The sequence below is a fragment of the Pristiophorus japonicus genome, chromosome 13 (genome assembly GCF_044704955.1).
Source record: "Pristiophorus japonicus isolate sPriJap1 chromosome 13, sPriJap1.hap1, whole genome shotgun sequence".
Taxonomy (NCBI): Eukaryota; Metazoa; Chordata; class Chondrichthyes; family Pristiophoridae; genus Pristiophorus; species Pristiophorus japonicus.
The window spans coordinates 158,030,279-158,045,593 of record NC_091989.1 but is presented as its reverse complement, the minus strand read 5'-3'; the positions used below and the strand labels follow the sequence as shown (position 1 = coordinate 158,045,593).

The following is a 15,315-nucleotide window of genomic DNA, read 5'->3' as shown; positions in this document are numbered from 1 at the left end:
GCCTCTGGATTACTAGTCAAGTAACATAACCACTATGCTACCGTTCCCCATCTTTGGCAGTGTTGCTCAGCGCTGCGGATGGGGAGTATGTTTTGCCCCTATTCTCACCCCATTGACCATCTTCCACCACCCTATGAGCTTAATTTTGCCTCTTGTTATCTACCCCCACAATTAACACCCCATCACCACCATCAATCATCAACATTGCAACCACCCCTGTCCTTGATACTGCTCGCCCTCACCCTCCCCTCTTCCCTATCTCCCTCTTCTTCTAGAATGTATGACTTTCAAATGGGGACTGAATTAGCTCTGTGTGCTTTGGTCCAATTATCCCTCACCCTCTAACCTCGCTTCACCTGAACAAAGAACAATCTAGATTCTCCATGTGTAACTCTACATGAAATCAACAAATAAATTGTAACTAAGTCTACTTTTCTGTTTAAAATGCTTAGTTTGTGAACCAAACTGATCTGAATATCATGGAATGAAAATCAACATCAGTTGGCATTTACTAAGAATTTTGTTGACAATTAAATCAAAATTATGCAAGAACCCATTTTTTTTAAGTTGGCAAGTTTGGGGATATTTAAGGTCAAGGGAATGTGTAAAGAAATATGATGAATTTTTGTGCCTTTACACTTTTTTTTTGTTGGATACCTTTTTTTAAATATTGCCGCAGGCTAAAGATGCTGGTGATGATGAAGCCATGTTTATTGATGATAACTTCTGTACTGCTTTGGAGTATGGACTTCCTCCCACAGCTGGCTGGGGCATGGGCATAGACAGACTCACCATGTTCCTGACTGATTCTAATAATATCAAGGTAAACTGATATCTTAATTTAATAAATGTAAGTGCAATGATTTTGCTTTATTATTAAAACTCCCAGATTCTGCACTGAGAACTGACTTGAACCAGGGCAACATTTGGGGTTCTACAGCTGATTTCAACATTTCAGGGCATGCTGTCCAAAGACCAGTTGAAGTACTGGTAATGGTTTCCTCTCCTCAGGCACTGTCCCTCTTTCCTTCAAAACCATCATCACTCCGCTCCTCAAAAAAATATCTTGACCTATTCATCCTTTCTCAACAACTCCTTTGTCTCCAATCTATAAGGTCTTTGAATGTTTTCTTTCCTTCCAACTGTGTAAATATTTCTTCCAGAGTTTTGTTTAATTTCTTACAATACCAAAATAACCCTAGCCAAGATTACAAGTGATATCCTCTAGGATTATTGGGACCGAAATTCAACAATTTACCGTCCCAAAAAAAACACATTTACCGGCCAGATACTGTCCGGTGGTAAATTCCACAGTCATCACCGGGCGGTATTCGATACTGTCCGCCCATATTACCGCCCAAAATGGAAGTTTCATGATTAAGATTCGTTTACCACTGGTCCTGAAAAAGCAGGTCTTAATGGATCTTAAGTGGGTGGTATGGACACAGAGCTGACAGGTATAATTATTTCACAGAAGAGTGGCATGTTTGATATTAGACAGATCTTTATAATTCTCCACAGTTTGATGTATTTTCAAATGGATTGCAGTATTTTCTAGTTTTAGACAATAATATAAATGGGCTAATAAAGCCTTATTTACTCCTTTAGTCTATCTCACTCACTGCCCCAGCCCCTCTCAAATCTCCCCCCATCTCTCTCAAATCCCCCCCCATCTCTCTCAACCCCCCCCACCCCTCCGTCTCTCTCAACATCCCCACCCCCCCCCCCCCAAGTCTCTCTCAATCCCCCCAGTCTCTCTCAACTCTTTCCCTCCCCCCCCCCCCCCACCTCACCCCATAGCGATTTCTTCTTTCTCCCCCCCCCCCCAACAGAAATCTCACTCTCTTCTCTCCCCACCCCCCCCCCCCCCCCACAGCAATCTCTCACTCCCCCACCCCCACAGCTATCTCTTTCTCCCCCCCCCCCCGCCCTACAGCGCTCTCAGGCCGGCAGTCTCTGGCCTCTCGGGGGGGGGAGCGGAGCTTGACAGCCGCGTGCACACAACTCGGGAGCCGAAAATTCCCGAGGCGATAGGCCTCCTCCGCCCACTGCACTCCGCTCCCGCCAACTGCACTTCGCTCTCACTATCGCCGAGAAAAGCGGGATGAAACTCCCGTCCACTCAGCCCCAGCGGTATCGGGCAGTAAAAGATCATGCACCGCCCAGGGACTTCTGAAAAACGGGTGGAACTTGGGCCACTACCTCTCCTCTGTTGTTGAATGGGGCTGCCCTTGTATGATTCCATTCATCCATACCCAAACGTAGCCAGTCCACTTCATATATGTATATTATGTAGACTTCTCCATATCAACCAGATTTGAGAATTTAAAAAAAAACACTTCAGTAGTGCTTCTATTCATACACATGCATCTGGAGTCCCACAAAGGACTATGCTTGACCCCCTTTGCTACCTGCTACTCCTAACCAACATCACACAAACATATTTAATGTCATAAAAGGATAATGTGAAATTGTTGAATTTTTTTGCTGTTTACATAAATTTGAACATGTTATTTAAGCACTCTGGTATTTGAATGTATCAGCATTTTCTTTGCAATCACTAGCTACGCAGAATTGGGTGTTATGTTTTTAACATGCATAATTGCGGTGAATCTTAATTATATACTGATGTATGCTGCTATATGTACGCTGATGAACATAAGAACATATGAACATAAGAAATAGGAGCAGGAGTAGGCCATTTGGCCCCTCGAGCCTGCTCTGCCATTCAATAAGATCATGGCTGATCAGATCATGGACTCAGTGCCACTTCCCCGCCCGATCCCCATAACCCTTTACTCACTTATCGCTCAAAAATCTGTCTATCTCCACTTTAAACATATTCAATGACCCAGCCTCCACAGCTCTCTGAGACACAGAATTCCATAGATTTACAACCCTTAGAAGAAATTTCTCCTCATCTCAGTTTTAAATGGACGGCCCCTTATTCTGAGACTATGTCCCCCGGTTTTAGTTTCCCCTAAGAGTGGAAATATCCTCTCTGTATCCACCTTGTCGAGCCCTCTCGTTATCTTATATGTTTCAATATCACCTCTCATTCTTCTGAATTCCAATGTGTGTAGGCCCAACCTACTCAACGTATCCTCGTAAGTCAACCCCTTCATCTCGGGAATCAACCTGGTGAACCTTCTCTGAACAGTCTCCAATGCAAGTATATCCTTCCTTAAAACTGTACGCAGTACTCCAGGTGTGGCCTCACCAATACCCTGTACAGTTGTAGCAGGACTTCTCTGCTTTTATACTCTATCCTCCTTGCAATAAAGACCAACATTCCATTTGCCTTCCTGATTACACCTGCATACTCACTTTTTGTGTTTCATGTACAAGGACCCCCCAGGTGTCTCTGTACTGCAACACTTTCAATTTTTCTCCATTTAAATTATAATTTGCATTTTGATTATTTCCTACCTCTACCTCTCCCATCAGTTTTTTTTTGACCACTCGACTTCCCCATGCCAAGAAACTGCTTGTCTGACATTTTGAATAAGTCATAACTTCCTCCAGCTCCACATAGGGAAGATATCATCTTAGACCCATGCCACAAACTCCACTCCCTTGCAATTGACTCTCTCTCGCTCCTCAGCCGTAACATCAGGCTGAACCAGACCATTTGCATCCGTGGTGCCCTGTCAGATTCTCGGCTGAACTTTAAACCCCACATCCAATCCAATAACCAAGATTACTTTGTCCTGTTTCTACAACATTGCCTACCTCTGCCTCATCTTCAGTCCGTCCCTTGCACATGTCTTTGACAACCAGACTCAAATACTGCAAAGCACTGTTTGCTAGTCTCCACCCTCTACTCTGCAAAAACTCTGACTTGTTAAAACCTCTGCTGGAACTATTCTGTCCCATGTTAAATCTTGTTTGTCTATAACCATACACTAGATGTTATCATTGGGTTCAGCGTAACTGGCCGTTCCTGTAAGAAGTCCTTGAATCCCTTATTAGTGTTCCTTTTGACTGACACTTTATTATAATACTGAGTGCTGCATTGGCAGGGTGCCATCTTTTGGATGAGATGTTAAGTCATGGCCGTGTCTGCCGTTTGAGGTGGATGTGAAAGATCCCATAATATTCAGAGAAGAGCAGGGAGTTCCCCTGGTGTTCTAGCCAATATTCATCTCTTGACTAACACCACTAAAACAGATTAATTGGTCATTTATCTCCTTTGCTATTTGTGGAACCTTGTTGTATATAATTTAGCTGCTGCATTTGTCTGTGAATAACTACACTTCTAAAGTAATTCACTGGTTGTGAAGTGAGGACATGATGAGTGCTATATAAATGCAAGTAGCTCTGACTGAAAATCACTATACATCTTTACTTGAACATAAACAGCTAAAAGAGCAGTACTCAGCATAAATATATTTATAGTAATAAACTTTTACTGATTTCAATGTCAAAATAACAGACGCTTCTCTGGTACTAACCATCAAAGCAAGACTGATCGTCAAAGCACAGTTGCTTACTCCTTATGTGGCAACTCCTACCAAAGACTCCTCTGACTAGGCTTCTAACTCTTGAACCCTTCAGGCTGTCGAGGTAATCAGCTGACTGCAGGCAGCCAAATATAAACTGGTGACATAGTTTGTTAGTCAAATGGTCTACAAAGAATCATGGTTCTGCCCCACCCCTCCTCCCTTTGGAACCTGCCTCAAATCTTCAACAAAGATATAGCTGTCAATCAAACTTGTGTATTACTCTCAAAAGATCTCCAGGATGTCAATCACTTGGAATGTTTGAATTGAATGTATAGATCCATTTCTGAGAAACCTATTAATCTGTTCTATTTTGACCAACCTGTGATTGCAAGAAATTAAAACTTTTCTCGGCAGTTATGACAGCTGGACAGAATGACATTAGCAATTTTGCATTTAAGACATTAAATGCTTAACTATCCTTTTTACCACGGAATTAACGCCGTAGACATCCAGACCATAATGTATATTCTTTACAACTTGGCAGTAGCAACTAATTTCAACCCTGTGACTAATTAAAAAAAAATCCACGATGGGGTTTTTAAAAAATGGTTCTTGGAATGTGGGCAAAACTAGTAAGTTGTCCTGAGGCCATGTGGAATGTGTGTGGTGTGGGATAGACCAGATCAGGTCGACGTAACAAGTTCCCTTCCTTGAACATTAGTGAACTAGATGGGAATTTTTTTTACCCACATCTGCCTTGTTTCAAAGTCATTTTTTGAATTACCAGATTTATTGAATTCAATTTTACAACTTGCCATGATGGAATTTTAAATCACTATCTCTGGGCTTCTCGTCCAGTACCATAACCACTACCTCCTAAAATGGTTGCCAATACAATGGAACCAAATCTTGATTTAAAAAGTTATCCTTAAACGTCAACATTTAAAATTGTCAGTGTGGTTAGTTTCTGGTCATAATATACAGAGCATTTGTTATTTTTTCCAACTTGTATTCAACGGCCAGCTGTCTTAAGCTTGTTTAGTTAAGTCTGAAATCTGAGCTATGCCTGAGATTGGGTACATCTTTAAAGATTCTTAAAAGCTGTAATATTATGTTAATTTTACATTGTGTTGTGCTACTTTAGGAAGTCTTGTTCTTCCCAGCAATGAAACCAGAGGACAACAAAAAGGAAACTGCAGATTCAACTGAATAGGAGTATTGCTGTTCAGCTTGGATCACAGAATGAAAATTACATCACCACACTTCTTTTCATTAAAAATATGATCACTTATAGCTGCAGGGTTGGAAAATGTATTAAGATTTGTTTCCCTCCCCTTTTTAAATTAAAAAATATACTGAAGAGATTTGCGTACTTATTTACAATGTAGGCTTGATATGCTATAAATGTATCCTGACCCAATGTACTTTCAAATATGCTGACATTTCCAGATTGTGTTTTTTTTTCTTTTGCAACAACCTCCATCCCTATAAGTCACTTCATATCAGGAGAACTAGATTTTTAATTGTTACGTTTAACATCTTTTATAGCAATATTTCTGCACTATGCTCAGATTTGTTTCTTGTATGCAGCTGAATTTTTGTATTACAGTAAATGGGACTGCACTGGTGAGTCACTGAATAAATTATGGAAATGTAATGGAACATTGTGTGATTATATATCCTAACAATAGACAGCAGCCTTTTTTATTCTACATTTGGATCCCTTAGCTCAGTGGGTGTGGTACAAGACATGTAGACCACAAAGTTCACACATTTGATTCCTGCTCTATACTGAGCTGATCTTGTGTGGAGTGGGGGTACAGCAAGTGACCTCGGTGTCTTTAGTCTAGGAAATCAATTAATTGGTTTGCCAATCTAACTTCTCTCAAAGCCTGCCTGATTTGTTACCGTTCTAGATGATGTAATCTTGAGACTACACGAATCTTGAGACTACATTCAATGCTACTTGGCCCAAACCTTCCGTGCATTTTGTGTGCCTATAAGTGAAGTATGTCAACAAGCCGTAAGCTCAGCTGCAATTGCTCATTGAATTGGATCTTTCAATTATCAGACAAAGGAGACTTTCAAAAAAAACTAAAGATGCTGGAAATCTAAAATAAAACAGAAAATGCTGGAAACACTCAGCAGATCAGGTTGCATCTGTGGAGAAAGTACGGTTGGGTTAACATTTCAGCTCTGACTCATTAGAAGCTCAACGCTTTGGAACCAACTCTGTTTCTGCATCATGAATCAGCCAGTTCAGTCACTGCACAATTAAATCCAAGTTCACACATAGAGAGATGAGAAACGTACCCACAGAAAGCAGCTGAGGTAGAGTAGCCAACCTTCACCATGGTCATGACTTCCAGTTAGATACAGATATTTTCTTTGTGCTAAATAGAATTAACAGTGTGTGGGTGGATACATGTGCCAGTCACAGGAAGCAAACTAGGCACTGACTATTTTGTGTTATGCAGATTGTACAATATTTGAGTTTTGATCACATGAATTTCAAGTTACTTTGGCATTTTACAACATTTTTAAGTCTGCAGTGTTTTGGTATGCTTTTTCATTATTGCTTACATTCGTACAAAATTGCTTAATTTGAATGAATGTATATTTTTCAAACAAAACCCTTCAAATTAAGAGGAAGAGACTATTAACATTTCTGGTAGGACTTATCATTTTGTTGGTAGTGTTTGCAAGAACAATAATATGGCTTCAGTTTTTCTGTTTGCCATTTACTCTTGATTTTAATTGCTACAATAAAATGTAGAGTTTAGTTTGCACTTTCATATCTAGAGTTTTCACTTTCTCAAGTTAGTTGACATTTGGCTCGGTTGTATAGTACTCGTCTCTAGGCTTACATTTCAGTGCAGTTGGAGGAATTGCGTATGCTGGATAAGAAATTAAACTGAGGCTAGTCTGGACATGAAAGGTGTATGAATTCAAGTTCTCTTGCAGGATATTTTGTAGTCATTTCTGACTTTTCAATTGTTTGACGCTGATACAATATTGGTAATAGTTATGGCTTTATTTGACACAAGAATGAATACATTACAGTATTTAAGCAGTAGTTTACAAAGGAGAATTAAGAGTTATGCTACCCTGTTCTTTGGATAAAAGTTGTGACGCTGTCCCACATTCCTTCTGCTTCATTCATGTTCACCTTTCCCTGGTGCTTTTTTTCCAGTGTTGTACTAGATTCTCTTCTCATTCATTCCCTTATACCTTTTTCCCCTCTCTGCCTTGCCACAAGCAAATTGCCGCCAACTGTTCCTGGATAGTCTAATGCAGTTTTACAACTTTTATACCACCCTGTGCCTTCCGCATTTGGTCAAAAAGCAATTAATCAAAGGGGACAGCAGTTCCAACTGAAGCCTGAGTCATTTCATCTTTTCAACATCAAATTGCTCTAAATACCCTACTAAACCTATGTTTAATTTTTCTGTCATTAAGGCACTGGCATGTGGTTTCATGGGTATCTGCTGCTTACCTAAGTGGCTGTTCATCACGTATTAGCTAAGACGATGAAAAATGGCTACGTATTTGATTGGAAGGGGAACATCATGGCTGAATCCAATCCTGCCCACGTGTTGCAGCTGGAAGTTCCTTTTGTGGTATCTCTTTGTGTGTGTGTGTGTATATATATTTTATATTATATATATTTGGGGTTCCCAACCGTCCTGGAGTCTTGAGGAATTAAAGATTAATATCCTGGTCACTGCCTTGAACAACCCAGGAGAAAAATCGGAGGAGCATTTTTTTTTTAATAAATTGTTTTACTCTTTTTTTTCAAACACTTGTTTATGTTATAAAAATATTGGGTGAGGGGGGGGGAGAAAGACTCTTGATTGGGGTGAAGATCATATGATGATCTCCAGAGTTGACAACTGGTGAAGTGCTGAGCAGCAGAAAGCAACATCAGCAATTTAGAACAGGAAGAAAACCAAGTAGGGGGCTTGTGCCGATTGCCCCTTATTCGGTTCCAGCTCACTTAGTAAATTTTTTATTTTTATTGATACAAGATGTAACCTGTGAAATAAATAACATGCAGTTATCAAAAAAAAACATTTTTCAATCTGTTTCCTTTGACTAGCTTTCAGCACTTGAATCTGTCCACCACATCTAATATTGATCTAAATCCAAAAAGAAAATATTTTATACGATCTCACTTTTGGTCATATGCAATAATATTCAGTTGCTTAGCATACAATTTAATACCAAGTATTGAACATGCATGTATTTCACTCATTATTTTGCTATTTATTGAAGTGATTGTCATTAGATATTTAAGTTCTGCAACAAGAATAAAAACAGAAAATACTGGAAACACTTGGGTCAGGCAACTTTTGTGGAGAGGACAGGCAAGTTGATGTTTCAGCAGTGGACCCTTCATCTAAACATTAAATTGAATTTTTCTTGTGGCTGTCCCATGGGCCTCTTTACCCACGTTGACTTGTTACCCTATGATCCCACTACCAAGCACATCTTCCCCTTTCAGCATTCCAAAGGGACTGTTACCTCCGTGACACCCTGGTCCACTCCTCTATCATCCAATGTAGATTGGGTGATCGCCAGCGTGACCTTGAGCTTCTGATCGCCTGTCACTTTAATACTCCACTCCACTCCCACTCTGTTTCAACTCAATGTAAGCTCGAGGAACAGCACCTCATCTTTCAATTAAGCACTTTAGTCTTCTGGAAGCAACAGAATTCTACAATTTCAGACCATAACCTCTATTTTTTCACATGGCAGATGTGGATGGCCATTACCATTTACACCTCCTCTAGACCCATACTTTGTTTCTTTATTTGTTCCATTACCATCTCCTTTTACCTTACACCATCATCCCCTGTCATTTAATTTCCGATGTAACTATATGTACTGCACTTTTTTTGACAGGCGTCTGTTAAGCTCCTCCCCACCCCACTGCACTTTTTGACTGACAGGCGACAAGCCCCGCACTCCATGGGGGAGGAGGAAGACGGATTAGGTTCTTCCACCCCCGACAAGGGACATCGTTGGAATGGAGGTTTTCCAGAAGTCACGAAACTGTCACACTTCACACCCAATACATCTGTTAATAATGTACACAATGCCTACCCCATCTAAGGTGGGGTGGGGGAAGAATGTATTTGCGCTGGGATAAGGCACATCGGTTGGCCCTTGCTGTGTCTGTCCTCTCGCTTCAGGAAGTCAAAGTGGATCGAGTTACAATTTGCAAAGTCAGTGAGATCTTGGACTGGGCGGTTCCAATTACACATTCCTGTGAAACTTCAGGGTATGGCTTATCCTCCAAGGGGACGCTTCCGGTGTCCCTTACGACTACATGTGTAAGAAGTGTATCCACCTCCATCTCCTGATGGACCGTGTTGCGGAATTGGTGCTGAGGGTGGATTCACTCTGGAGCATCCACGATGCTGAGAATGACATAAGTGGCACGTGTAGTGAGTTGGTCTTACCGCATGAGAAGGATCCACAGCCAGCTAGGGAATGGAAGACCAGCAGGAAGAGAAGTACAAAGAAGGTAGTGCAGGGGTCCCATCTGGTCATCCCCCTGCAAAACAGATACACTGTTTTGAGTGCTGTTGAGGGAGATGACTCATTAGGGGAGAGCAACAGCAGCCAAGTTCATGGCACCGTGGCTGGCTCTGTTGTACAGGAGGGCATAAAAAAGAGTGGGAGGGCAATAGTGTTAGGGGATTCAATCATAAGGGGGATAGGCGTTTCTGCGGCCGCAATCGAGACTCCAGGATGGTATGTTGCCTCCCTGGTGCAAGGGTCAAGGATGTCTCCGAGCGAGTGCAGGACATTCTGAAAAGGGAGGGAGAACAGCCAGTTGTCGTGGTGCACATTGGTACCAACGACATAGGTAAAAAAAAGGGATAAGGTCCTACGAGATGAATTTAAGGAGCTAGGAGTTAAATTAAAAAGTAGGACCTCAAAAGTAGTAATCTCGGGATTGCTACCAGTGCCACGTGTTAGTCAGTAGGAATCGCAGGATAGCACAGATGAATATGTGGCTTGAGCAGTGGTGCAGCAGGGAGGGATTCAAATTCGTGGGGCATTGGAACAGGTTCTGGGGGAGGTGGGACCAGTACAAACCGGACGGTCTGCACTTGGGCAGGAACGGAACCAATGTCCTAGGGGGAGTGTTTGCTAGTGCTGTTGGTGAGGAGTTAAACTAATATGGCAGGGGGATGGGAACCAATACAGGGAGACAGAGGGAAACAAAAAGGAGACAAACAAAAGACAGAAAAGAGATGAGTAAAAGTGGAGGGCAGAGAAACCAAAGGCAAGAAACAAAAAGGGCCACTGAATATAAAAGGGCTGCAGGAGGGGTAAAGACTAAAAATCATGGTTTAAAAACTAGGATGAAAACACACTATCTAAATGCACGCAGCATTAGAAATAAAGTAAATGAGTTGACGGCACAAATCATTACAAATGGGTATGATTTGGTGGCCATTACAGAGACATGGTTGCAAGGTGGCCAGGACTGGGAATTAAACGTACAGGGGTATCTGACGATTCGGAAAGATAGGCAGGAAGGGAAGGGAGGTGGGGTAGCTCTGTTAATAAGGGATGATATCAGGGCAGTTGTGAGTGATGATATTGGCTCCAATGAACAAAATGTTGAATCATTGTGGGTGGAGATTAGAGATAGTAAGGGGAAAAAGTCACTGGTCGGCGTAGTTTATAGGCCCCCAAATAATAACTTCATGGTGGGGTGGGCAATAATCAAGGGAATAATGGAGGCATATGAGAAAGGAACGGCGGTAGTTGTGGGGGATTTTAACCTACATATCGATTGGTCAAATCAAATCGCAGGGGGTAGCCTGGAGGAGGAATTCAAAGAATGCTTACGGGATTGTTTCTTAGAACAGTATGTAACAGAGCTTACATGGGAGCAAGCCATTTTGGATCTGGTCCTGTGTAACGAGACAGGAAAAATAAACGATCTCCTCGTAAAAGATCCTCTCGGAATGAGCGATCACAATATGGTTGAATTTGTAATACAGATTGAGGATGAGGAAGTTGTGTCAGAAACGAGCGTACTATGCTTAAACAAAGGGGACTACAGTGGGATGAGGGCAGAGTTGGCTAAAGTAGACTGGAAACAAGGACTAAACAGTGGCACAATTGAGGAACAATGGAGGACTTTTAAGGATCTCTTTCATAATGTGCAACAAAAATATATTCCAGTGAAAAAGAAGGGCGGCAAGAGAAGAGATAACCAGCCGTGGATAACCAAGGAAATAAAGGAAAGTATCAAATCAAAGACCAATGCGTATAAGGTGGCCAAGGTTAGTGGGAAACTAGAGGATTGGGAAGATTTTAAGCAACAGCAAAGAATGACTAAAAAAGCAATAAAGAAAGGGAAGATAGATTACGAAGGTAAACTTGCGCAAAACATAAAAACAGATAGTAAAAGCTTTTACAGATATATAAAACGGAAAAGAGTGACTAAAGTAAATGTTGGTCCCTTAGAAGATGAAAAGGGGGATTTAATAATGGGAAATGTGGAAATGGCTGAGACCTTAAACAATTATTTTGCTTCCGTCTTCACAGTGGAAGACACAAAAACCATGCCAGAAATTGCTGGTCATAGGAATGTGGGAAGGGAGGACCTTGAGATGATCACTATCACTAGGGAGGTAGTGCTGGACAGACTAATGGGACTGAAGGTAGACAAGTCCCCTGGTCCTGATGAAATGCATCCCAGGATATTAAAAGAGATGGCGGAAGTTATAGCAGATGCATTTGTTATAATTTACCAAAATTCTCTGGACTCTGGGGAGGTACCAGCGGATTGGAGAGCAGCTAATGTAACGCCTGTTTAAAAAAGGGGGCAGGCAAAAGGCAGGTAACTATAGGTCGGTTAGTTTAACATCTGTAGTGGGGAAAATGCTTGAAACTATCATTAAGGAAGAAATAGCGGGACATCTGGATAGGAATAGTGCAATCAAGCAGACGCAGCATGGATTCATGAAAGGGAAATCATGTTTAACTAACTTACTGGAATTCTTTGAGGATATAACGAGCATGGTGGATAGAGGTGTACCGAAGGATGTGGTGTATTTAGATTTCCAAAAGGCATTCGAAAAGGTGCCACACAAAAGGTTACTGCAGAAGATAAAGGTACGCGGAGTCAGAGGAAATGTATTAGCATGGATAGAGAATTGGCTGGCGAACAGAAAGCAGAGAGTTGGGATAAATGGGTCCTTTTCCAGTTGGAAATCAGTGGTTAGTGGTGTGCCACAGGGATCAGTGCTGGGACCACAACTGTTTACAATATACATAGATGACCTGGAGGAGGGGACAGAGTGTAGTGCAACAAAATTTGCAGATGGCACTAAGATTAGTGGGAAAGCGGGTTGTGTAGAGGACACAGAGAGGCTGCAAAGAGATTTGGATAGGTTAAGCGAATGGGCTAAGGTTTGGCAGATGGAATACAATGTCGGAAAGTGTGAGGTCATCCACCTTGGGGAAAAAAAAGTAAAAGGAAATATTATTTGAATGGGGAGAAATTACAACATGCTGTGGTGCAGAGGGACCTGGGGGTCCTTGTGCATGAAACTCTTTTGAGTTTACCTGCGAAAACATAAAACATGTATCCGTGCCACCCGACCTGGATGACACACACAAGACATTTACAAGGCCCTTTTTTTTTTTTTTGTGGTTTTTTTTTTGGCCACTAAAATCAAATTTTTCCTTTTTTCCAGTGCCCCCTATAAAAGGAGAGGGGGACACTAAAAGCACCGGCAATTAAAACAAATTAAACTTAAAAAACGTAAAATCAAATTAAAATTTGGTTGCCGGGCGTGATGATGCACTCCAGTCCCTCCGGTGCCCACCTCTCGCGGAAGGCCGCGAGCGTACCGGTGGACACCGCGTGCTCCATCTCCAAGGACACCCTGGACCGGATGTAAGAGCGGAAGAGAGGCAGGCAGTCAGGTTGAACGACCCCCTCGACCGCCCGCTGCCTGGACCGGCTGATGGCACCCTTGGCCGTGCCCAGGAGCAGTCCTACGAGGAGGCCTTCGGACCTACCCGCTCCCCTCCGCACAGGGTGCCCAAAGATCAGGAGAGTGGGACTGAAGTGCAGCCAGAATTTCAGGAGCAGCCCCTTCAAATAATGGAACAGGGGCTGCAACCTTGTGCACTCAATAAAAACATGGAACACGGACTCCTCCAGACCGCAGAAATTGCAGGCGGCCTGGGAGTCCGTGAACCGGCTTAAAAATTTGTTGCACGGCACTGCTCCGTGCACCACCCTCCAGGCCAAGTCCCCGATGAATAGTGGGAGGACCCCTGCGTAGAGTGCCCTCCATCGGGGACCCCCGCCTCCTCCGGACGGCAAGATGGTACGCCATGGCGTGTCCGGACGGCCGGCGAGGATGGCAAAGTTGAGGGTGTGCAGGAGCAGCCCGTACAGGAAACCCCTCCGCGCGGAACTGAAAGGCACGGAGGGGATTTCCCCGAGGCGGCTCAAGTTGTGAGGCGCCGGCCCCCGAGGGAGGTTCCGGGGTTTGGCGCCGATGAGGAATTCCGTCCGGACGGGGGTCAGTTCGGACGGGATCTCCCCACGTGCTTGAGCCTCCTCGATGCACCTAACGGAGTCAGGGCCCAGAGCTGTTTTTAGCGACTCGATGGCATCGGCCGCGTGGCGGACGTTGGCAGAGTTTAGGCGCCGCGCCAGCGTGTCTGGCGCCATCCAGCCCGCTCCTCCGCCATCGAGCAGGTCCCTGACCCTGGTCACCTCACCAGCCACAGCCCTCTCTTCCGACCGCCGTGGAGGTACGGATTCCCGAGCAGCGGCTCCTGCAGGACGGCCGCCACTCCAGCCGGCGGAGAGCTGCGCTTGGTGGAGACTTTGTTCCAGACCCTGATGAGTTCCCTGTAAAAGACAGGCAGCTCCCGGAGGGCGGTCCTGGCACCCCCCAAGTTCACAAACAGGAGCTGCGTGTCATAATTGAGGTCGAGCTGCTGGCGGAAGAAATACCTCGCCAGAGCGCACCACCTAGGAGGGGGCTCGACGTAAAGGTATCTCTGCAGGGTCTGAAGACGGAAAGTCGCGAGCTGGGCGCTGACGCACACCAACGACTGACCGCCCTCCTCAAGCGGGAGACTCAAGACCGCAGCAGAGACCCAGTGCTTCCTGTTGTTCCAGAAGAAGTCCACCAGCTTCTTCTGTATCTTGGCGACAAACGCAGGGGGAGGGGTCAAAGTGACCAGCCGGTACCACAACATTGCGGCCACCAGCTGGTTTATGACTAGCGCTCGACCCCTGTAGGACAGCACTCGGAGCAGTCCTGTCCAGCGCCCTAGGCGAGCGACGACCTTGGCCTCCAGCTCCTGCCAGTTCGCCGGCCAGGCTCCCTCGTCGGGGCTAAGGTAGACTCCCAGATAGAGGAGATGGGTCGTGCTCCAGGCAAAAGGCCTGAGCTCCTCCGGCAGGGAGTCCACCCGCCACTGACCCACCAGGAGTCCGGAACATTTCTCCCAGTTGATCCTGGCGGAGGACGCGGCCGAGTAAATCTCCTGGCACTCACGCATCCTCCGCAGGTCAGCGGGGTCCTCTATCGCGAGGAGCACGTCATCGGCGTAAGCCGAGAGGACGACCTCCACGCCCGGCCCTTGCAGAGCCAGTCCCGTCAACCTCGTCCGCAAGAGGCGCAGGAAAGGCTCCACGCAAACAGCATATAACTGGCCGGACATGGGGCATCCCTGGCGCACCCCTCTCCTAAAGCGAAGGGGCGCCGTCAAGGACCCGTTAACCTTAATCAGACACTCCGCGGCGGCGTACAAAAGTCGGATCCGGGCGACGAAATGCGTCCCGAACCCGAAAGCGCGCAGAGTTCCG

The 15,315-nt window shown here is 44.3% G+C and overlaps 1 protein-coding gene across 3 annotated transcripts in view; it reads left to right on the top strand.

Annotated features, from left to right (window-relative positions):
- Positions 1 to 6,107, top strand: part of kars1 (lysyl-tRNA synthetase 1) — a 43,096-nt gene extending 36,989 nt beyond the window's left edge. For all 3 annotated transcript variants that reach the window (XM_070898204.1, XM_070898202.1, XM_070898203.1), the window contains 2 exons: positions 680 to 823; positions 5,590 to 6,107. In XM_070898204.1, the coding sequence (XP_070754305.1) occupies positions 680 to 823; positions 5,590 to 5,658 (213 nt within the window). In that variant the 3' untranslated portion in view covers positions 5,659 to 6,107. The remainder of the gene's footprint in view (positions 1 to 679; positions 824 to 5,589) is intronic.
- The last annotated feature ends 9,208 nt before the right edge of the window (positions 6,108 to 15,315 follow it).